This window comes from Andrographis paniculata, unplaced genomic scaffold (assembly GCF_009805555.1).
Source record: "Andrographis paniculata isolate CXL003 unplaced genomic scaffold, ASM980555v1 Contig45END, whole genome shotgun sequence".
NCBI classification, from domain to species: domain Eukaryota; kingdom Viridiplantae; phylum Streptophyta; class Magnoliopsida; order Lamiales; family Acanthaceae; genus Andrographis; species Andrographis paniculata.
The window spans coordinates 1,787,314-1,812,023 of record NW_026137579.1 but is presented as its reverse complement, the minus strand read 5'-3'; the positions used below and the strand labels follow the sequence as shown (position 1 = coordinate 1,812,023).

Here is a 24,710-nt window from a genome sequence, read left to right as displayed (position 1 = left end):
GGTTCTCCAATTCGAAAACAATGTCCGATTGCTGCTTCGCCACTGACCCTGACTCTGCCTCTGCTACAGTATCCTCCTCCTCATAAATCACGTCGTCCTCCATCAGTTTGTCCCACAGAACAAAGCTATCGAAGCCGGCGGCGTCCCAGCCGCTGGAGATTAGGGCTTCCACGGCTGAACCCATTTAAATACTACATATATTTTATTTAATGGCTTTTTATTTTAATAGTGTAGGTTATGTTAATATTTCAACTTTTATTTAAAACATTTCATTATTAATTTAGGGTTTGTATACTCTTGTCATTTAAATTTAAATTAAATTTTATAATAATTAAATTTTTTAATTAAAATAAAAACTCCAACACTAGAATGGAGGGAAACCCTAGCGCTCCCCGTCACCCGACTCTTTCCTTTCCCCATTCACTTTCACCTACAGATGGAGCGAGCGGCAATCTACTCATGACCCGCCACAGAAATGCCCCACCGGAGAGATTTCTACTTTTGTAGGGTTTTGTTTTGCTACCTCAGTTCTGAACATTGAAACCATTACTGCCACAAGGGGAGCTTTTTAGTAATTTATTCGTTTCGGGGTTGGAATTTACGATGGCGAGGTTACTAGGCAGATCTTCTATTAGACGCTCTCTGTTTAGGAACCTGCAGGTTTGGCTGTGTTCTGTTTTGGTAGAGTTGGGGAAAGGAGGGGAATTGGGATATATTCTTATTTTGGTCTTACTCATTTGCAGGAGTCTAGGGAGAGTTTCTTGGAAACACAGGTGCAGCAGCTATGTAGCTTTTCCACAAAAGGTAGTGTTCACTATTTCACTTTGCTTTTGTTTCTTGCCCTATAGCCGTTGCATTTTGATTTCCTTATCCCTGCTCATAATCGGGTCGTGTATCTCACAAGAACCATACTTCATAGTGATTAAATTGGAGAAAGTATCCGCAGAAAGATTTGATCACTGATTGCTAATACAAAATAAAGTGTTGCAAATTTGTAATAATTTAGCATAATTATATCAAGTTTAGGATCACCAAGTTTTGTGTTTGATGGTTGACAATGATATACCTTTTCGGAGCAGTTGTTTGGAATTACATTCTGTAAAATTGTATTGTCAAGTATATCATCCAAACGAGTAGATTGTAGTTTGCACTTAGTTACAATCCGCCCAATTGCCAAAACACCCTAAACACCCTAGTAATCACTTAAGCTTAGTTTCAGAATCACAGGTATTGAATGGCTACTCAATATAATGTCTTTTTGTATTATGTTAGAAAGTTTTGTCTTGATAGTGATTGCTATTCCTGTATTTGCTCGTCAAAGCTTCAAGTTCATTAATACTACCTATGCCTGAAGGTCGAAAGAAATCAAAGTCACCGTCTAGTGATTCTGGGGAAGAAAACATGTCCAAGAAAGACTTATCCTTGAAGTTAGCTATGGATCAGATCCAAGCATCATTTGGACAAGAATCCTTAATGTGGCTTGGCCGCCAATCTTCCTCTTCAGAGAAGGCTCCAGTAATATCTACTGGATCATTTGCTTTGGATATTGCCTTGGGAATAGGAGGTTTTCCAAAGGTATCTTGCATTCTCAGTTTACTGTGCATAAATCAACGTAATTTTGAAATTGTTTCTTGTTATTAGAAAATTCTGTGCTTGATGAATGCGTGGGAATTATGATGTACTTTAATAATTTTCCGCCCTACTGTTTTGCTATAATAATAATTAGCTGTCGGGTTTGTGGTTTGTTTTAGTGAATACAGTCATACTGCATGTTATTGATACATTCGTCTTAGGATACTTGTATAACAAAGCTAATAATCCTTTTAGTCTATTTTTCATGAAGTTTGTCTTTGAGCTTTAAATCTTTAATAGGGTCGTGTTGTGGAGATATATGGACCAGAGGCTTCTGGGAAGACCACTATTTCGTTGCATGTGATTGCTGAGGCACAAAAGCAAGGAGGTTAATCATTCAATTTTCATGTATACTTCCATAGGGCATAAAATTGATTGTATGTTTCTGCATTGATTATAGCTTCATTTTATTTCTCTAGATCATTTGTTGGGCATGCCTTGCAGAAAATTATAGTGGTTTTCTGTGAGTGAATTGTGATTTTAAATTGACCATAAAACTAGCAAGTAGCATATGTGAACATTAATTCCCCGGAAAAACGAAGAAAAGAAAAAAAACTGAGAGAAATTATTACGATTTTATTTTTGGATATTGTGGAGGTGAACATTTCCTGCTCTCTTAATGTACATTCATGGTTCAGTGTGTTATTTATTTAGAGAAGTTTCAAGTTACAGTATGAGTATGCTTCACAAATTTGTTAATGTTCAAAGATGAGCTAAGCTACTGCTGCATAGAGATTGTTCACCCGATCCTCTAACATGAAATTGTGTGTTAAATTAGGTAAAAGAGTTTCTTTCTCAAGCATTTAGGAAGATAATGGGAAAAAACAATATCCGACTGCTTTATTTATTTAGTTTTTTGGAATGATCTTTCATTGACATGGACATATGGCCTTCCAAAGTTACTAGATAATATCTACATATATCAATACATTATACTGTTTAATTTTATTTTTTCATTATGGATGATCTTTGCACCATTATGGAGGAATCTCAACTTTCTTTTCAAACATTGAAAATGCTTAATAGTCATGGATGTCACCACTCACCAACAAGACATGCGTATAAATGGTAGAAACTGAAACCCAATGTTATCACGGCATAAATACCTGATTTGGATTGCTGTTCAAATTAGATTGGCTTGCTCTTGAACTTATGGTTCTGCTTCTTTTTCTCTTCTGTAGGTTACTGTGCCTTTGTTGATGCTGAGCACTCTCTCGATCCAGCTTTAGCTGAGTCTATTGGAGTGAACACCAAAAACTTGCTTGTGTCACAACCAGATTGTGGTGAGCAAGCTCTAAGTTTGGTGGATACCCTAATCCGAAGTGGCTCACTTGACGTTATTGTGGTAGATAGTGTGCGTAAGAATAATATGGTCCTGCAGTTAATGACACCGAATGTGGCAAATGCTTTATGCAATGTTTATCTTATTTACCCTTCTTAGCTTGTAGGTAGCTGCTCTGGTTCCAAAGGGCGAGCTTGATGGAGAAATGGGAGATGCTCACATGGCGATGCAAGCTAGACTTATGAGCCAGGCACTGCGCAAACTGACCCATTCTCTGTCCCTTTCACAAACAATATTAATATTTACCAATCAGGTACATAGCCAAAACTTCTGTTGTATACAATCATTGTTTAATACCTTGTGTAAATTGCCTACTGCCGCTGTTCTCATGTGTTCATGTTGAAACTTTCGTCCGGATTTTGATTCCCTACAAACTATGGTTAAATGTAGGTGCGAGCTACAATATCCACTTTTGGAGGATTTGGCGGCCCCTCCGAAGTTACTTGTGGTGGGAATGCATTGAAATTCTACGCTTCGTTACGACTAAATGTTAGGAGAATTGGACAGGTCAAGAAAGGAGAGGAGGTACTAATCAATTTTTATTTTTGTTTTTATTTTTATTGTTTGAAGAGGAAGGGTTGGTCGGAATAATGTTCTTTTTTGTGATTATACAAGGCATTTATCAATCTTTTTGTATTCAAGGTTATTGGAAACCGAGTTATGGTTAAGATAATGAAGAACAAGCATGCACCTCCTTACAAAACTGCCGAGTTTGAGCTGGAATTTGGGAAGGGTATCAGTCGAGAGGTCGAGCTTATAGTTTTGGGATGCAAATACAAGTTCATCAGGCAAGCTGCCTCGTTCTTTTATATGAATGATCAGACTTTCCGAGGCAAGGATGCTCTGAAGAACTTCCTTGCCGAAAACACAAGTGCAAGATTAGAACTGGAGAAAAAGATAAAAGACAAGCTTGTTTCAGCTGTCGACGAGACTGCTACTCCATCCGAATCTATTGATCAAGAAGCTGTTGAGGCCACAGCATGAGTGTGTGAATGAAAATGCTCTGAAGAAGGGCCACCCTTTCACCAGTTTTTTCGGTACTCACTGCTATTCATTTACATGTAAATTTTGTGTATCCGACGAAGTGAAATTGGGATCTTCGATAGCCATTGGGCGACTAATTCGATTTTCCCAGGCCATCTGATATATGTATGCATCATCGTTCATTCTCCTTGTACTCAACATCTATTTAACTGTTTTATCGATTTCTCCCTACTTTAAATGATCTGATAAGATCCATCAGTTAGATCTGACCCTAAACTGATGAGGAATGTTTACAGTGGTGACATTGACTTGTTTGATTTTTAACATTGTTACAGAAACACACATTCAGTGGGAGTACCTTTCTGAGAGCTGTTTTGTTTTGTTTTGTTGCAGGGCTTCTTCCTTCCTATGCAGCCAGCTGTTGGTGGTTGTGTCATTGACAAATGGTGATGGTGATGGAGATGGAGAAAGGTCGTGGAAGACGACGATTTATGGGACGAATGAAAAGTCCCATGTTCTTTGCAAAGTCGGAATCCATCCAAAAGTGACTGACACGCACGCGCCAGCCATTGTTCTTGTTCTTTACTTATTCAGGGTAGAAAGAAGACTCAAAAGAAGTTTCCTCATCTGTTTGGAATGGTAGTCCAGACGTAGAATATCTATTTTATTTTTTTTATTTTTTATTTTTTTAAGTATACATAAATATATTTATTTATATCAATACTTTCACGTTAATTTTATACATCATAGGATAAAATAATTTTTTCATACTAAAATTATCATTGGCTATCATTGAAATATTATAATATTTATTTAATTTTATGCAAAAAGTAAGATTTACTTTCGAAGTCGACAAGGGGAGCATTTTTTTATAAAATTTCTTAGCCAAAAGAAAAAAGTGTTATAATTATTATTATTATTTTTTTAAAAATACGTGTTACAAAATGTTTGTTTGTTTCGTATTTTGATATATTTTGGTATGAAGTATAAAAAATAGTAATATTTGTATTGAATGTTATTTTTTGCAAGATAATAAAATATAGCATATTATATATATTGATAATCGTCTAAAAAAAATAAAAATAATCTTGTTAATATGTGCGATATAAAGGTAATGACATTTGTGTAATATATTGTAAGTTGTAAGGGTATTTGTAATGTAATTACTTAAAAAAAAAATAAATATTTTATTATGAAACTAACTAAAATAGAAAAATAAAATAATTTGTTATCTACGTAAGATTTGATTTCTACCGCTGAGGCTGAGCAATTAATGATGTCAAGTGGGAAGACTATATAATAAATTCTACAAATTAATGATTTGATTTATTTCTTGGGACGTATGAGATAATTTACACACTACAAATCCACATTTTAAAATTCTATTGCATTAATTAAATATACGTACAGGTGGGAAATCTGTAATAAATTCTACAAATCAATTGCTTATGGAGTATATGATTGAAACATTCATTAGTATTTAAGGCATCACGAACACATATACGTAAGACTTGGAATTATTATTATTATTATTATTATTATTATTATTGAATAAATAAATATACAGTATAATAAAATTATCAAATAAAAAAGTATACATCAAGTTATTCCAACTAAATATTCAGTAAGTATTAGTAATGGGAGTTAATTTCATTGAAAAAACATTGCCTAAAGAAAGGATTTCGATTTCTTTTTCCTTTTCCTTTTCCTTTCTCTTTTTTTTTTTTAAAAAAAATATATATATATTACCATTCATATAGTAGCATAAAAAAAATAATAGTACTTCAATTTGCTATTCCTCGTCACGTGGGTCAACTTCATTTATGTTTACAATGTACAAAGACCGAAAGATACACATAACAAGACAAGAACAATTATAGTAACTATTTATTGGGTTGACAAGTGAAACGTCAAAGTCAAAGTCAAATACAGCAAACCCTAGTAATGTCAAACAGCTCATACGATACACTCTCCTCCTCATTTATTGTTCATATTTACAAAGAAATTCAATATGTTTTATTTTCTTGAATTCATTCCTTTGGTGGTAGAAAAAATATACTGTAGAGAATTAGATCGAGGGGTGACAAAATATTCTATATTTGAGAATCCGATCTGAATCAGAATGAAATTCAAAATTTATTTTGGATATTTTAATAATCAAAACCTAGTTATTTTTTTTATTTTAAATTTTCGGATGGACATACTAAAAATATGAACAAATTCGAAATATATTAAAATATTAATATATTATAATGAAAACCTATGCATATCTCATATTTTAGGGTTTTTATTTCAAAATTTTTGTATAGAAGTATTAATTAATGAATTTGTTTATTAATAAAATGATCGATTGGGTTATTAATTTGATTCGAGTTGATTTTTTACAAATTTTTATATATCTTTGGATTGGTTTGACAGATCATAAATTATTAAGCTCTGTGTTTGATTATTTGGTTGTATAGTAAAACATTTTTTCAATATTAAGTATATTTAACAATATTAAAAATTCAAAATCTAAGTTGATTTTGCTCATGTTTTTATTATTTCAAAATTTATATATATATATATATATATTTATTATTTCATATAAAATATCACATCAAATCATTGTTTCACAAAGACAAACCAAACAAACTCATTTACTTGGTGACTGTTTTTTGGGGTTTAAATAATAAGTTGTATGTGATGTTTTATAAGCTAAAATAATAGTGTATATATATTAGAAAATTGTAAATATTAACTTTTTTTCGTCCACCTAAAATATATATTTTTATTTTTATATAGAATTTAAAAATATCTATATTTAAATAGCAGTTGACTGATAGTTTTACACGTAAATTTTTTTATAATTTTTTTTAAAAAAAAATTGATATAATAATATAAATTGAAAATTATCATAAACAAATAAATACATCACTGATTATTCATGCATGCCGACAGGCGACAGTCAACCCGACTCCAGTTTGTTTTGTATGTGTATGCCTTTATTCAATTAATTAATTAAATCAAAGGTGTGTATTGAAATGTTCTTTTGTATCATTTAATTTAAAATATTGGTGATATGAAATGTATGGATATACAATTTATTGATTATATTTATATAATAAAAATATAAAATATAAAATAACAATATATGAAATTACATATATTATATTTGATTTCAACACAAAAAATATATAATACAATACATAAATTCTTTTATGTAACATATGTTGTATTAAGTAAAAATATATATTGTTTAACGTAACTATTTCTGTCATACTTAATTTGTAAATTATTAAATTTGATTGTAATATTTATTTTATTTTATTTTATAAAAAAAAAACAATATGGTGACAATTTATGGTCTTTTTAGGACATGTCATCATATGTTAGGTCATCGTACCAATCAAAATCAAACTGCTTTGTTCTAGTTCCTTTTCGTTTGAACTTTCCATTTACTACGACATTTATACAAAAGTTTCAATATTGTAACAAGGTTTTTTCATCCCTAAATTCACTTTTTTTCGTTACTAAGAATATTAGAAACGAAATAAGAGAGAAAATTGCATTAACTAAGTGAACTTTAGAAACAGAATTCCGTTACTAATATACTATTTTTTTTAGTGATAATTATACATCAAATAGAAAAATGATGAATAAAATTATTATTATTTTTTTATTTTTTTATATTTTTATTTACAATAGATTAAATTTAAAAGGCAGAGCAACTTCTAGACGATTGAATTGGCTTTAGTCATTTCTTAAGCATGGGGTAATATACCTAAATAAAAAATAAAAAATTACAGTGACAAGTTTCCAGTAGTTAATGAATTTGATCAAACATAAATTAGTCAAAGCTGTCGTCTTATCTATAAAATAAAAAATAATATAATCTTCGATACCCATGGAAGAAAATCTAATAATTAATTCCATCAAAACCATACGAAAAAACTTGGATATATATATATATATATATCTATTACAAAGCAATGGACCCTCTGAAAAAATAGGTATTAATTAGGTTTTTTTTTTTTTCCCTCACGAAACATCTCTATCATACATTATTTTAGTATCAAATTCAAATTAAAATTTTCTTAAACTCATCAAAAGAAACATACCTGCATATATATAATATTAGCTGAAAAATAGAACAACAATAAAAATAAAATACTATCTATGTCTCTATTCCAAAGTATTCTTTTTTGAACTTTCTAGTAAATTAAAAAATAATATTATTTTATTGATTAAAAAGAGATTTTCATATTTTTATCCATTGACTTTATTTACAAATTAATTGTACGTGTAATGATATATTTGTAATTTAGATAAAATTTAGAAGTATTTTGATAGTATTGTATGATTACTTTTATTAAAAATTAAAAATAGATACTTTTGAATGTGATAAATAAAAATAATTTAAGCTGGGACCAAAAAATATCATTTATTTAATAAACATGTGAACATATATACATATATTTGGCCATGCATGTCACCCTTTACACTAATGATATTAGAGACGAAATTAATAATGTAATTATATGAGCTACATGATCTTTAGGGACGGAATTCCGTTGCAAATATACTATTTTTTTGTAGTGTTAGTATAAATTAGGCCATGTCTACATTTACTCCGAAAGTAATTTTGACATTATTCATCTCAATATTATTATTATAAAAATCACATTATATATTATTATTATTATTATAAAATATCACATTAAAAGAACAAAAAGAATAGAATAAAAGCTGTTTTAAAATATTAAAACATACAATATTTTAGTAATTAGTTTTTAGAATCCAATATATTATTTTAATGTTAATTTACCAAAGACGTAAATTAGTCAAACAATTTAAAATTATTCAATTAAGTTAAAAATTATTAGAATAAACTCATTACTAAATACTCAACTAACCTTTTTTGCTATTCATTCAAATATCTCTTTTATAAAAAAATAAATATATATATATATATATATATATATTTACACTCACTACGTCTATCTACAAGAATTATATTTTTCATTAAGTAAAATATGTATTTTACTATATATATATATATATGGGAGTATTAAAAACACTTTTCAATTACATTATTTCTACAAATATGATTACATTACAAATAAACCCATACGAGTCGTCTAATTGTCATTTCACAAAAAAAAAAAAAAAAAAAAAGATACAAATTATTATTTTCTTAACATATGCAATAAAAGCAAATATAACTTTAAATAACGATTGAAATTTTTTATTAAATGTATAATAGATATGATTATTATTTTTTTTGGGGATTTTATTTATGGGAGAAAAGTATTAGACAATATATTGTCTTGACAATATTGACCGCATTTGAATCTGAATGACGACGTTGCTTTTGTGGTCTTTTTTAGTTGGTTGTCTACTTAGATACTTTGATTATATTTAATTCCTCAGTCAAAATAGGCAACACATTTAATTAAATTAATTCTATGTATCTGAAAAAATTATTATAATAATACTAGAACTAATATTTAGCAACATATATATATATATATATTATTAATTAACCCGATCAGGAAGGAGCTAATAAAATAATTAATCTGAATAATAACACAGTAGTAATAACAACAAACAAAAAATGATAATCAAAATGTAATAATAAGAATAGGATCAGAGAAATTTCTATATCCAACAAAACCCTAATAATAAAATGCTCGACATATATCAGGTTCCGGGAGTCGGGGTCCACAAACAAATTAAATCAAATCATCCCCGGGACCTGACACTCCTGGATCTCGCAAGAAAAACACCTTACCGGGGATGCCAAAATTGAGGGGAAAAGTAGTACAAACAAAAAAGTGCAATAATTTCTAGATCATCATCAATCAATAATAATAATAATAATAATAATAATAATGAAGAGAGAAATAGGAAAGTGAGAGGATGCCAAGATTGAAATTCCAAAAGGGCAGCCGAATATATATATATATATATATAAATGGATAGTAATATATTATATGTATAGTATGATGAGTATGAATAATTTGGGAGAAGTAAAGGTTGTAATAATACATACATATATATATATATATAATTGTGTTTGTGTGGCCAATGGATGGACATGTGTTGGATGATGGGTGGTGTTTTATGGTCGTCAAAAATTCTAAAAGACAAACAAACACAGGCTATGGATATGGATATATAATGATGAGTCAATTACATACATACCCTTCTCACTGCTTCTTGGAAGCCAGCCTCGTCAAATTCATCTTCCTACACACAAATTAACACACACTAGAAATTATTATTATTATTATTATTAGTATCATCCACCACGAAATTACTAATTTAAATAACCAATTTCTTTACGTCTATCATCAAATGGATTAGATTGATTAATTAGGCAGATGCAAGGAATTTTCCCCTTTGATATAATTATTAATTTTTGGCAATGGAAAAGGTGATCTGATGATGTCAACACACAAGAATTCAAATAAGTCAGGAACACTAGTGTAATAGGCCTACACATATGAACACATAATTGTATTATATATAATAATAAAAAGGCTTCACACTTCATATATACCCTTTAATTGCCAAATTAAAACCCCTTAAGTTATACATACATATATATATATCTATAAAAGAAGATTTTTCATCAAACATAATGTTTGATCTGAATCATGATATAAATAAATTAATTTAATCTGAAAATAAAAAAATAAAAAATTGATATGGCATGATATATGTGGAAGAAACTTTGAAAGAAATTATGGTAGATAATGGGCACAAGAAATAATGCTAAATAGTGGATATTAAATTATTTTATAGTATATAATTAGCACATTTAAAAATAAAAATACTAATAATGAATTAGATAGGTAGAGTGAGTGAGTGAGTGAGTGAGATTACCTCGTGAATTTTGAATACAAGTATTATTCCATGTAGTGGAATGTTTTGTTGGGACATGGCGGTGTTGGATTCTATGGACATCAAGCTTAGATTCCTCTGCTGCTTTAGGAATTCCAGAAGACGAATTACCAAATCCAACATGCTGCTGTCTTCCCCTCTTACAGTAATTCTCATTTCCAGCAACCTTGCTTCTGAATTCGACGACGACGACACCTGAGCTGTCTCCACCCTCACCCTTTCACCGCTGCTCGATTCCTCCAATGTTGTTGGAACCGCCGCCGAATTAAGCTGCGATTCGAGAATTTGATTCTTCTTCAGCAGTTCCGACACCTGACTTCTCAATTCACTCACACATTCGATCGTGCTCTGGAGCACCGACGCCTTATCCTTCTGAAATATATTGGTCAGTCATTGATTAATTGGATCGATCTTAATTAATTTTATTTTAATTTAGTTTATTACCTTTGATCCGGGAGGGAGTAGTGATTTGAGGACGTTGAGGCTGTCGTTGATCTTCCGCCGCCGCTTTCTTTCTTGCATCGAATGCTGTAATGACTGCGCCGTCATCTGGCGAGGGTTTCCGGCGGCCTGATGAGTGGCCAGGCTTCTCAAGTACACAATAGCTCTTTTGAACAAGCTCGGCCGCCACATTGCCGCCGTGGGGGGCGGCGGCCGCTGGCCTCGATATCGCCGGAATGCAGGCGGGCGTTGACCACGCGGTGGAGACGAAGACGAGGACAGCACTGCAAGGATTGCTTTCATCATCGTATCATCCTCGCTTTCTATGCTCCGCCATTGACACACGTCGCGCATCTGGCTTGAAATCGACTGGTGGTAAGGAATTCTGACCGGCGCCGTCGCCGGCGCCGGCAGCGGCGATGCTCTTAGTGCATTCTCCAATTGGGTTTCCCCAATTTGGGGATTTTGCATAAAAGATGTCGGGAGAGCGTTGTACAGTAGAGTTGGGAATTCGACGCTGTCGTCTACTGATAGAGATAGTAGGGACGAGGAAGACGACGACGGCGGCTGCTGCTGGTGGTTCGGATCGATCGGCGGATGTATCGCCGGCGGCGGGAATAAGCTCTCCACCATTTGTCTCAGATCTATCTACATATAATTGTAGCAAATGTCGTCGATTATGCATAAAATGTTGATTGAATTAATGCAAGAATTAAATAACTCTTACCGGAGGATCCGTGGACATTCCCATCTCGATCTCGCCGAGGTTGCATCCTATGAAGACAGCCGTCTATACATATATATATATATACATATGTATATTATGCAGTTAAGATATATAATGCAAGGGAAGATGGAAGAATTAATGATATGATTACCTTAATCCTAGCCTCCTGTTAATATCAACAATGAATCAAAACACACACAAATTAGTTGAGATTATATATATCTACATATAATTGGATTATATATATATGTTATTACACACACCTGGTAAAACCTTAATTGCTCCGATGTGTAAACCCTGCCATAAAGGTCAGGCATCTTCACCTCTAAATAAGGGTTTCGAGTCCTAAAAGCATGTCCAGGAACCCTCTCCCTGATGATGCAGACACACACACACACAAAATCAAAATTAAAAGATCAATTCTTTACTAACAAGTAACAACGAAGCATGTAAGAAATTCCAGTTTCGAAAATGGCCGACGGTAATGAACATACATATATATATATATATAGATAGATAGATATAGATACATACATACCCGATCTGAATGACGCATATATCTCTCATTTGTCTGTAGACATTGAAGAGCTCCCTCGCTCGGCTCCCCGACGACGACGACGAGCTCGCCCTGCTACTACTCCCTTCTTCTTCGTAAACTCCATTGATGCCTTGCAGGAAGCTGCAATGAATTCATAATTAATTAATAACTACACATAAATCAATCATCGTACTTCACGAATTGAGAAAGGCGACAGGATTCTGATCTAATTACTTGAATGGATGATCCATGTAAGACCATACGCAAATGTAAGTCAATCGAAGACTCCGCAGCATACGCCGGAGAATCTGATCTCCTTGTTCCGGCTCCCCGGTCCGAAACAGATACTCCATCTATCGTCCAATCAATCAATTACCTTGTCGGAAATTAATCCGCTGCATCAAAAACCCTCTCCGACAGCCATCTGCACCTATCCTCAACAGCCTCATATCATCAATTCCCCGACCGCCCTGTCCGATACATACATACATATATATGGACGACGATTATTAGTAGCTGAGGTGGAATTACGATGTGAACTTAAAGAACTGCAAGAAGAAGAAGAAGAGATGACGATCATGGATCATGAACGTTGTTGAAAAGTATATCAGTGCAGCCATAAAAGCCAACCAGTAATTGTAAGAGAAAAAATGAAAAGTATTTTAGAGAGAGAGAGAGGGGTTTATGGTGGGAGTGGTTGTTGTTAGTAAGAGAGAGAGAGAGATCTAGAGAGAGAGACGAGGAGAAAAGTCGTATTCAAAGTCCATTTATTTGAATTGAGTCAAATGACTACGGTGGGAATGCTTCTCGCAATTTGGTCCTTAACTTATCACTTTATTTTTATTTCTATCCTCACAATTCATTAATTCTATTCATTTTCCACCCTCTTTAATTACTCCTATTTTATTTTTTGAAGGACATATTAGTAATTTCAATCAACGGCTGGAAATTCGGGTCCATTTTGTTTATAATTTTGCATTGTACGTATGCAAATAGGTACGTATTTATTATAATAAACATCCCTTATTCATTGACACTGCTCCCCTCTTTCCATAACAAATATTCATTTTTTTCATTTTAATTCCTTCGTAATAAAGTATTTATTTTTTATTTTTTTAGTAATTGTACTATTTATCTAATATTACAAATACCTTTACAATTTACAATATATTACACAAATGTCATTATTTTTGTATCACACGTATTATTTTAATCATTTCTATTTTATTCCTATTATATCTTAATATAATACTAATATTTCTAAAACTACATACAAAAAGCAAATTGATACTTATTCATGAAACGGAGAAAATATTATACTTGTATAATTCTTTTTATTTTTTATGACAACGCTACCTTCAATACTTGAATTTATAATTCTACTTTTCCATATTGTTTTTTTTTTTTTTTTTTTTTTTTTAATAATACGTGTCTTGGAATACATAAGCACATAATTACAATTGTTGGCTGTTTTTTTGTTTTTACTTGAAATCAAAATCATGATTTTACATCTTGTATAGTTTTTAATAAAATGATAATATTATTATTTTTACACAAATACAATATTATACTTTATCTTTAACCCTACTATACTTGTAAATGTTTATTTTTTTTTTTCATCTTACACAAACTCACTCAATTAAGTATAAAACTATTTTTTTAATATACTATAAAAATATTTCAAGACAATACAAATAAGATGGAAAAACGATATAATTATATGATTGTAAAGATTAAATAGCAAATAGTAATTATTATTATCATCTTTTAAAAAAATCTCAAATAAAACATAGTACATATTTTAAATTTCATAAGTGAAAAAGGTTAAATACTTTTTATCCGATTAAAGAATATGATATTTCATTTTATTTTGTTTTATTTTTGGACAATTTTAAATTTTGCATGATTTTGTTAATTAACAAGTAAGGTATACTAAACAAGTTTTTTATGTGACAAATTCAATCGACTAATCGACTCATTAACCGGGTTTGAATCCGTAATCTTCACTAATTCGATCACTTATACCAAGACATGTTAGTTTGTCATTGTTCTGCTATAATTATTATGCACCTTAGTATTTTAAATACGTATTTTGGACTTTGATATTGTTTAATTTTTGTTTGAATAATTATTTAGATATAATATTTTATGAGATAATTAGTATATTTTCATATAAAATAGTAAAAATTTTAAAATCAAATTTTATAAAAACACACTACGGGTGCGTTTGGTTGGGATTTTTTTTTAAATGATTTTTTATTATTTTGTAATTGTTTTTAAAAAAATAATACTAATCAAACTCATAATTGTCACTCATAATTAGATGTTTTTAAAAAAAGAATTGATGAATAATACTAATAAAAAAAATCTCCAAGAAATTTCAACAAAAAACAATACTAATGTTTCAAAGTTATTGTAGTATTTTAAAATTTCTAGTTAAGTTAATAAGTGTGTATAATATAATATTTTGAATAAAAAAAATTGTGCGATATATATATATATATCTATATTTTCAAAAAAATAAATTATAAAAATACCGTATATATATTTTTAATTATACTATTATAGCATTTAAAAGTTTATTTTATACCCAAGTCCTAACATAAAATAAAAATGACAAAATAACTAATTATATGTATAAATATATACATATGCATGCATGTGTACACGTTAGTACACACGTGTCATACAAAAGACATTTATTTCGTAAATTCAAGGTAATTACGTTTGTGGTGTAAAACAAAATAAATCTTATATACAAACCTATCTAAAATTGATACAACATATTTAGAAGCACCCATAATATTATACTCCTTCTCTTCCAAACACCCTGCAACATTTTTTTTTTTTTTTTTTGTCCCAGATTCACTGCAACATTTTCAAATTTAAAAATAATTAATAATATTTTTATACATATATTAATATACACTTCACTTCGCTTTATCCCATCACATCACTTAAATAAATAAAAAAAAAATCATTTCTCTCTCCAATCTCATCACTTAATATCCAAATTATCTCAAATTACCATACTTAATACTCCCCACTTAAATTCTCGTGCCAAACCCAAATGGTGCACGATACGCTTTATTGTCAACACATCATATATTTTGTAATACCCAATCATTTTTATTTTTCCAAATTTAATCATATTGCTTCAAATAAAATAATATAATCATGTTGTCCCCTGCTTTGTTTTGCACTCTTGAATAATTTTCAATGAGAAAAAAAAAAAAAAAAAAAAGGTATTGAGGAAAAATCTATCTAATTTCCTTTAGTCAACATAGAAGGGACAGGTTTCTAGAAGCTTGTTAATTTCTTCACATAGGAAAAAAAAAAGAAAAAACCCGTGTCTATAATAATTATAAAAATTAAATTGGAGGAAATATTTCTGTAAATTAATTTTTCGGCATTTCAAATATATTATATATATATTTAAAAAAAATTTAAAAATAGAGATTCCAAGTTAAATTGGTCAATTGAAATAATTAGTTTACAAAAAGATTATTTGGCGTTTATTTTGTGCAGAATTGTCACAATGTCTTGGTTCGTGTACTGAGTTTGATAGTTACACTATAATTCTAAAGAGTAGAAAAATAAAATAAATTAAATTAAAATGTGTGGAAAATTAATGTGCTGCGAATGTAACCGAATTGGGGACATGAATCATATTTAGCATACACACATAATAGCCATTCATTTGTTTGGTTGCATTTTCACAATAATATTCACACGGTCAAATTTAAAAATATTAATTTTATATTTCTCTATTTAAAAATTCTTTTATTATTTATTTTCGAGAGTTTTATTATTATTATTATTATTATTATTTTCTTTCAAAATATAAGAGACGACCTTTAAGTAAGAAATGGAGAAGTCTTTAAAACTGATAGACTCTAATGCCCTAATTGGGCCGGGCCTGCAAATCGGAATAAGATTGTTTAATTTTATTCGTTTAAAATATCCAATCCATTGTCAGATTTATATGTAAATCCATTGTCAAATAACACAATAACAGTGAATTCGTGGGCTAATCAGGAATTTACTCGTAGTTAATCTTTATCTTTTACTCCTATATATGTATCTATAAAATGAATAAAAAACAGTGGATAAAATCTTGCATCTTCTAACAGCAATAAATTGCGACGTCGTTGCACAATCGGGTCGAAGGCGGCGCGCTCTCAAATTCGCATTTTCTCCGAATTCTGACCAGAAATCTGCGTTTGACGTGTATTGTAAGGTACGTGGAGCAAAAAACCCTAATCTGATCACTTGCAGTTGGGGTCTTGTATTTGCATATGCTTTTATTTTCCTGACGCATACGCCGATTGCGATTGGTTTTCTTGATATTTCAATTTCTGGAGATTTGGTTTCTTGCTGCTCTGCGTTTGATTAGAGATGGGGGCTGAGAATGGAGCCGATGGACTGAAGCAGCTAGAGTATCTATCTCTAGTTTCAAAAGTATGTACGGAATTAGAAACTCACCTAGGGTTTGGTGATAGCGTGTTGGCGGAGTTCATTACGGAGCTAGGTCGGGATTGTGAGTCGGTGGACGAATTCGACGCGAAATTGAAAGAGAATGGTGCGGAGATGCCGGATTATTTTGTGAAGACGCTGCTTAAATTAATTCATGCGATTTTACAGCCAAATCCGAAGACGAAGTCGGAGACAGGGTTGAAAGAGGGCGGGGAATCTGCATTTTCAGCTTTGAAGATCAAGGATGGTAAGGAGAGGGTGAAGGAGTTGGAGAGGGAGCTTGAAGCGGAAGCTAAAAGCCGGAGGAGAATGGAGGAAGAGGATGAAGAGAAGCACAGGGATAGAGGTAGAGATAATGATAGAAGAGAGAGGAGAAGTGATAGGGATAGAGATCGAGAACGGGACAGAGACAGGGACAGGGGAAGGCATGGAAATAGAGAAAGGGACAGGGATGGGGGAAGACATGGGGATAGGCATGAAAGGGGTAGATATGAGGACAGGGATGACTATGGTGAGGAGAGAGGTAGGAGAAGGCATGGTGACAGGGATAGAAACCAAGGTGAACGGGATTGGAGGAATGATTATGAGGAGGAGAGGGATGATAGCACGAGGGATATGAAGGAGAGGAATAATAGGTCTGATGGGCCAGAGTTGTTCAAAGTTTACAAGGGAAGGGTTTCCAGAGTGATGGATAAGGGATGTTTTGTTCAGTTTCAAGATTTTAGAGGGAAAGAGGGGCTAGTACATGTGTCTCAGATGGCAACTAGGAGGATTACAAACGCAAAGGATGTTGTAAAAAGAGATCAGGAAGTTTATGTGAAAGTTATCTCGGTTAGTGGGAATAATTTGAGTTTGTCAATGAGGGATGTGGATCAGAATACTGGGAAAGACTTGCTGCCCTTGAAGAGGAGTGAGGAGGATGATGGTTTGAGACCAAATCCTTCAGTTCGGAATGATGGTGGAGGAACAGGGAGCAGGATTGGTCTGTCAGGTATAAAGATCACTGAGGAACATGATGCTGTACCATCACGAAGGCCGCTGAAGAGGATGAGCTCACCTGAGAGATGGGAAGCTAAACAACTAATTGCTTCAGGTGTCATGAGTGTTAAGGAGTATCCTATGTTTGATGACGAAGGAGATGGGATGCTATATCAAGAAGAAGGGGCAGAAGAGGAGCTTGAAATTGAGTTGAATGAAGATGAACCAGCATTTTTGCAGGGTCAGAGTAGGTATTCTGTTGACATGTCCCCGGTGAAGATATTTAAAAACCCTGAGGGGTCTTTAAGCCGTGCCGCAGCACTTCAATCTGCTCTGATAAAAGAGAGGAGGGAAGTTAGAGAACAACAACAAAGAACAATGTTGGATTCCATTCCAAAAGATCTGAATCGTCCGTGGGAAGATCCAATGCCGGAAACTGGTGAGAGGCATCTTGCTCAGGAGCTAAGAGGTGTTGGTTTGTCTGCATATGACATGCCGGAGTGGAAGAAGGATGCATATGGTAAAGCTCTAACTTTTGGTCAAAGATCAAAGCTTTCTATCCAGGAGCAGAGACAAAGTTTGCCCATCTACAAGTTGAAGAAGGATCTCATTCAGGCTTGCCATGAACATCAGGTTCTAGTTGTCATTGGGGAGACAGGTTCTGGCAAGACAACACAAGTAACTCAATATCTGGCTGAGGCAGGATACACTACTAGGGGTAAAATAGGATGCACCCAACCTCGTAGAGTGGCTGCAATGTCTGTGGCCAAGAGAGTTGCTGAAGAATTTGGGTGCAGATTGGGAGAGGAAGTTGGATATGCGATCCGGTTTGAGGATTGTACTAGTCCCGAGACTGTGATAAAGTATATGACCGATGGTATGCTTCTTAGGGAAATTCTGATTGATGAAGATCTGTCTCAGTACTCAGTGATAATGCTTGATGAAGCTCATGAGAGAACAATACATACAGATGTCCTTTTTGGATTACTGAAGCAGCTTGTGAAGAGGAGACCCGATCTTCGACTGATTGTTACATCTGCAACACTGGATGCTGAAAAGTTCTCTGGATATTTCTTTAACTGCAACATCTTCACTATTCCAGGAAGAACTTTTCCTGTAGAAATTCTCTACACGAAGCAGCCCGAAAGTGACTATCTTGACGCCTCGCTAATTACTGTGTTACAGATTCACTTGACTGAACCTGAAGGTGATATACTTCTCTTCTTAACTGGTCAAGAAGAGATCGATTATGCATGCCAATGTCTTTATGAGAGAATGAAAGGTTTGGGCAAAAATGTTCCTGAGCTGATTATTTTACCTGTGTATAGTGCCCTACCTAGTGAAATGCAGTCTAGGATTTTTGAACCTGCACCTCCTGGAAAGAGAAAAGTTGTTGTTGCCACCAACATTGCTGAGGCTTCTTTGACTATTGATGGGATATTCTACGTTATTGATCCTGGGTTTGCCAAGCAGAATGTCTATAATCCTAAACAAGGACTTGATTCCCTGGTGATAACCCCAATATCGCAAGCATCTGCCAAACAGAGGGCAGGGCGAGCTGGACGTACAGGACCTGGAAAATGCTATCGACTCTATACAGAGAGTGCATTCCACAATGAAATGTCTCCTACATCAATTCCAGAGATACAGAGGATCAATCTGGGAATGACCACTCTCAACCTGAAAGCTATGGGCATTAATGACCTATTAGCTTTCGACTTTATGGACCCTCCTTCTCCACAGGCTCTTATTTCTGCAATGGAGCAGCTGTACAGTTTAGGAGCACTTGATGAAGAGGGCCTTCTTACAAAGTTAGGTAGGAAAATGGCAGAATTTCCATTGGACCCTCCACTCTCCAAAATGCTTCTTGCCAGTGTAGATCTTGGATGCAGTGATGAGATTCTTACCATTATTGCAATGATTCAGACTGGTAATATCTTCTATCGACCAAGAGAGAAACAAGCTCAGGCAGATCAGAAAAGGGCAAAATTTTTTCAGCCTGAAGGAGACCATTTGACACTGCTTGCTGTTTATGAGGCGTGGAAAGCAAAAAACTTCTCTGGTCCATGGTGCTTTGAGAATTTTGTTCAGTCGCGGTCACTGAGGAGGGCGCAGGATGTAAGAAAACAGCTTCTCTCCATCATGGACAAGTAAGTGTTATCTTTCAAATTCCATGATTGCCAACATATTGTTAAAAGAAATGCTCTTTACCAGTATTCCAGTACTTAAAATGAAATATGCTAAATATCTTATTCCTGCTAATCACTTGATTTCTACTAGTGCAATATTCCATGAAGATTTGACATAGTGATGGTTATGCATCTGAAGTGAATTTCCTGAGATGGGTCAACTTTGACATGCTCTTAAAATTATAAACTGTTTTAGATTATGTTTCTCTTGGTGAATAACTTTGACAACTTATGGGTTGGTCCCTGATCATGAATCCTGTTGGCATTCATTTTAATGGGCTGCTTGCACAAATGGTTATTTTATTGTGCTTCTTTTGTGAAACCGTTCTATCTCTGTATGGCATTGAGTTTTTTTGAACACTGTAAGTCCGAATGGTTTCCTATCATAATATGTTTATTGGGTACTGAGTCCTATCTCCTTTTCTATTAATAGGTACAAATTGGACGTTGTGAGTGCTGGCAAGAATTTTTCAAAGATTCGGAAAGCTATTGCTGCTGGTTTCTTCTTCCACGCCGCAAGGAAGGATCCACAAGAAGGCTACAGAACGTTGGTTGAGAACCAGCCGGTTTACATACATCCAAGCAGTGCATTGTTTCAAAGACAACCAGATTGGGTTATTTACCACGAACTGGTAATGACTACTAAGGAGTACATGCGGGAGGTCACCGTCATAGATCCCAAGTGGCTTGTAGAGCTAGCACCAAGATTCTTCAAGGTGTCGGACCCTACAAAAATGAGCAAGCGCAAGAGACAGGAACGAATTGAGCCCCTCTATGACAGATATCACGAACCAAACTCTTGGCGTTTAAGCAAGAGGCGTGCTTAGGTGTTACCAAAGTTAGTACTGGTATGTCATGTTTGCACTTTTAATTCCCAGAGTGCCAATTATAGATCCTAGAAGGTGATTGGATTCGACTTACCCCCAGCCGTTTGTAACAGAGCATGTTCCTTTGTGTTGGAATTAAATAGATACAACTTTAACACTATTGATCTCTCTACTTTTGTTAAGTCATAGAAATGTCGAATATCTATGAGAAGAAGAATGGTAACAGGGGAACGCGAACTGCATCCATCTCGACATATGCTGCAGATTTCCCTCAGCCTTAGCCATGCCAACGTCATCTCATTGTCTATACATCTTGATTGCCATGGCTGCTATCATCAGCAGCAACACTGGTATTCGATGCCGAACTCTCTTGACTCTTATTGCTTGTAGATCTCATTTCTTCCTGCATATTTTTTTGTCACGAGTACAAAATTTGTGTTCAATATCATCATATAGGTATTATCCATTTCAATTTTAAGTAGTTCCTATACTATAAAAAGTTCAATTCATACCAGCTCCTCCTTCAGCTTCTCCATTCTTTGCACTAGCTCCATAGCATGATGCTTTAGTGCCTGTAACAAATTTCTTGAGTTTAACATCATTTCATCACATCCTAACATGCTAGTATTTGAATTAGAGCCTGTTTGAAGACATTTGACAGGAATCAATATAACATCACCTCGCGTCGCTGGAGTTCAATAGACCGAGCAAGCGCCTGTCGCTTTGTGAGAAGAGTTCTCGGCCTGAATGCAAGAGGTCGCTGGTAATTCTTTCCCCGATAAACTATGATGACATAGCCTTTGGTAGTTTTTTCTACAGATACCAACACGCCACCGCTCTCAGCCTCCAGAGAAACTGCGATATGCTTGACTTGTGCAAGCGACTTCCGTTTTACAATAATCTTCACCACCTCTCGGTACTTCCAGTGTAGGTGCATATTTTCAATAGTACCGTCAAATATCTCCCGCCTCCCTGTGAGTTAGAGAAAAGATTAAGGCATGAAAATTCACACACAGCCATCAGAACTTCTTGAACCACATTACCTAGAAGTAGATACGGTTTCATGCTCAAACCGATCCTACGAAGAAGAAACCTTTCTTCATCAGTTAGGGTTTCTAGATCCGTTGGCAGCGCCTCCGGTTCGTGATTCTCCAGCACCTTGCGCAAGGCCTTTTCAGCCCTTCCGATCTTCCCGTTCGCCTAGCGTTGCTCGAATAGGTTAATAATTCTGTGAAATCAGGGAGTAATTTGAAGAACTTACACGAACTCATCCCTTCACTTACAACTGCTAGTTTGCTGTGAAGAGAATCGATCATAGAAACATGCCTAGCTATGGCGGCATCTCTCATCATCTTCTCAATTTCTGCGCTGTCCGGTTGGCTTCCCCATCGCGAGGTCGCGGCTACAGTCTCGGTAAGGGTTCCTGCAACCAAAGGCTGTGCGGATGTTTTGGTTTTCAAATTAATCATCAGCATGGCAGCTCTATCCCGAGCTTGATCCTCCTCGTCCTGTTGGACTGCGGCGCGCTTCTCAGCTTCTGTTAATGCACTTGAAACGCCGGGAGGCAAGAAGTCATTACCCCTGTGGATGACGATAAATTCTTTGTTTCTTGAAAGAAGCGTGCCTCCCGTCAACCTCTGCTCGAACAATCAAACAATAGACGATAAGAATCTGTTAAACGGAACACCAAAAATAATTTTCTTCCCCGACCTTGAGTTCTTCGGCTATCCTTTCATTGGAAGTATTTTGAACACCACGCTTGATCGCTATTTTAGCAATGGCACTCTTTTCCCACAACTTCACGATGGCGCTAGCCAGACCCTGCAGTTCTCTGCTTCGTCCTGAATAAATAAACAACGCTACACAGTCAATCGAAGAAGAAGAAGAAGAGGATCAAGTGAATCCCAAAAGAGATGAAGTATACTGTCGTAATATTACCAAGGGCAAAATGTGGAGGCATTTTTCTTGCTGTTCTTCGTAAAAGAGTCATTTCACTGTCTCGCAAGGCATGTCTAGTCCCATAAGGAAGAAGTCTAAATGGAGTTTTGTATCCAGGAACAACAGCAGGCAGTAAGTCTGCATCAACCGGAACTGGTTTGGGACCCGACCAATCTCTGAACCTGGGACCAAGCTCATCTAAGATACCGTTAACCTCGCTAATATCAATTTGTTCTTCATCCGGTAAACTGTCACGAAGCTTGGTTGGATTATGCAATCTTGAAGCGTTTGAAGATCCTAAGCCTACAGCACTGTGCTGTGTATATGATTTTACACAGTCGAGCTTGTATGATATCCCCCTGTATAACACCACCAAACCCCCGGATCTCCATATCACCAAACCTCCGGTTCTATCCTGTCATGTAAGGCCAATGCAGCAGAAAAATATGAAACAGTAGCTCCACAATGAACTATAACTATAGAGTTCTTCTATATACACGAAACAATCAAATATTAGCTGCATAATCTATTATAATGCTCGATGAAACTATGCTTCGAATAACTCATACTAAAATATGCACGGCATGTATTCCTGTCAGGGTATAGAATAAGTATCAATAGATGCAAACCTCAAGAATTTTATGTGTTCTCTTCATGTTCATCGAAGGGGGGCCTTCGAATTTTAACTTTACCACTCTGTTATCCTTCCATTTCTTATGGATAGTATCCACTAATGCCTGTGTCACCCCGGCTGCTCCGACTTTGATTCGCTCCACCATCCTCAGAGACTCACTCCGGAGGCTCTTCAACTCCGGCTCGGGGATCAATAGCTCCGCCAGTCTTGTGTTGAGATTACTTGGCTTCTGTCTTCCAAATTCCTCATCTTTTGCACTCTCCCATGGCATTCTCATTGCCTCATTTCTATCTGCATAATTCTTGTTGCTGATCACACTTCCATTGCCCACTGAAGAGCTCTCCACAGAGGTAGCATCTTCACACGCCTCTTCACTCCCAATCCCATCATTCTCTCCCAATCCAAACTGTATTTCTGGGGATTTTTCACGAGATATCTTGTCGTTATTCTCTTCTAAGATTGCCTCCTTCACCAACTCATGGATGCCTACGCTATCACTAACAAAAGCTTCCTCCTTGTTCCGCTGCTCATGAAGCTCATTAATGGTGGTTTGATCTCTCCCCACAAACTCTGCCCTATCTGGTTTAAATTCAAGATTTGTTTTACCATCACTTTGCGTTACTTCCCAAGGGAAATTTTCCCTCAGCGAAGGTGATTTCAGTGACCATTTGTCCTGAATTTGCTCAAGAAAACTAGGTCTGGGTTTTCTCTTCTTCTTCACCATATTCTTCCTCTGATTCGTTTCATCCTCAATCTGAACGGTTCTCTGATAGCAACAAATTTTCAGTTTCCGACCTCCACAGATATCAACTGAACGAGATTTGGGGTGGAAGGTAACGAAATATAGAAATTGGGAAGCGGAAGTAGATGGATGGGATTGCAAATTCAAAGGCACCGGCGAAAAGGCCATGGTAGTTAGGGCTTACAATTGTAATCCCTCAGCTAAAAACAGAGAACCGATTTTACAGAAACTGATATTTCTCCATCAAGGCGAACAATTCGCGTCGGCGCTAACCACCGGAATCCTCACCTGCTGGGATTCTGCCACCGGCTCCGGCGCGGCGCCGTCGAGCTATATGCACGGGAGATGGAGCGGACGACGTTATCCGATTGCAT

The 24,710-nt window shown here is 34.6% G+C and overlaps 4 protein-coding genes across 7 annotated transcripts; 2 read left to right on the top strand and 2 right to left on the bottom strand.

The window, feature by feature from the left end:
• The first annotated feature begins 350 nt into the window (after positions 1 to 350).
• Positions 351 to 4,701, top strand: LOC127251437 (DNA repair protein recA homolog 3, mitochondrial-like). Of its 3 annotated transcripts, XR_007838905.1 has the most exons (9): positions 353 to 660; positions 744 to 804; positions 1,355 to 1,575; positions 1,873 to 1,960; positions 2,814 to 2,986; positions 3,081 to 3,227; positions 3,365 to 3,499; positions 3,617 to 4,011; positions 4,352 to 4,701. XR_007838905.1 is itself a non-coding variant. In XM_051275123.1 (8 exons), the coding sequence occupies exons 1-8, from the start codon at positions 604 to 606 to the stop codon at positions 3,956 to 3,958; spliced, it is 1,215 nt and encodes a 404-aa protein (XP_051131080.1). In that variant the 5' UTR covers positions 351 to 603; the 3' UTR covers positions 3,959 to 4,199. The 3 variants fall into 3 exon arrangements, 2 of the variants coding, with proteins under 2 accessions (XP_051131080.1, XP_051131079.1); XM_051275123.1 differs by lacking the exon at positions 4,352 to 4,701 and having other exon boundaries at positions 351 to 660; positions 2,814 to 2,977; positions 3,617 to 4,199; XM_051275122.1 differs by lacking the exon at positions 4,352 to 4,701 and having other exon boundaries at positions 3,617 to 4,199.
• A 4,920-nt stretch (positions 4,702 to 9,621) lies between these two features.
• Positions 9,622 to 13,263, bottom strand: LOC127251920 (putative transcription factor bHLH041). The gene is made up of 8 exons (XM_051275870.1): positions 12,787 to 13,263; positions 12,553 to 12,693; positions 12,278 to 12,386; positions 12,166 to 12,180; positions 12,015 to 12,077; positions 11,291 to 11,935; positions 10,829 to 11,218; positions 9,622 to 10,189 (listed from the first exon to the last, which is right to left on the bottom strand). The coding sequence occupies exons 1-8, from the start codon at positions 12,903 to 12,905 to the stop codon at positions 10,133 to 10,135; spliced, it is 1,539 nt and encodes a 512-aa protein (XP_051131827.1). The 5' UTR covers positions 12,906 to 13,263; the 3' UTR covers positions 9,622 to 10,132.
• A 3,387-nt stretch (positions 13,264 to 16,650) lies between these two features.
• Positions 16,651 to 21,182, top strand: LOC127252115 (probable pre-mRNA-splicing factor ATP-dependent RNA helicase DEAH5). 2 transcript variants are annotated; one of them, XM_051276154.1, is made up of 3 exons: positions 16,651 to 16,792; positions 16,949 to 20,156; positions 20,629 to 21,182. In XM_051276154.1, exons 2-3 carry the CDS (start codon positions 16,951 to 16,953, stop codon positions 21,020 to 21,022), a joined length of 3,600 nt encoding a protein of 1,199 aa, XP_051132111.1. In that variant the 5' UTR covers positions 16,651 to 16,792; positions 16,949 to 16,950; the 3' UTR covers positions 21,023 to 21,182. The 2 variants fall into 2 exon arrangements, with proteins under 2 accessions (XP_051132111.1, XP_051132112.1); XM_051276155.1 differs by having other exon boundaries at positions 16,652 to 16,792; positions 16,917 to 20,156.
• LOC127252116 (CRM-domain containing factor CFM3, chloroplastic/mitochondrial) lies at positions 21,082 to 24,678 on the bottom strand. The gene is made up of 8 exons (XM_051276156.1): positions 23,590 to 24,678; positions 22,961 to 23,375; positions 22,733 to 22,863; positions 22,306 to 22,659; positions 22,066 to 22,222; positions 21,702 to 21,994; positions 21,535 to 21,594; positions 21,082 to 21,425 (listed from the first exon to the last, which is right to left on the bottom strand). The coding sequence occupies exons 1-8, from the start codon at positions 24,502 to 24,504 to the stop codon at positions 21,327 to 21,329; spliced, it is 2,424 nt and encodes an 807-aa protein (XP_051132113.1). The 5' UTR covers positions 24,505 to 24,678; the 3' UTR covers positions 21,082 to 21,326.
• Positions 24,679 to 24,710: the final 32 nt, after the last annotated feature.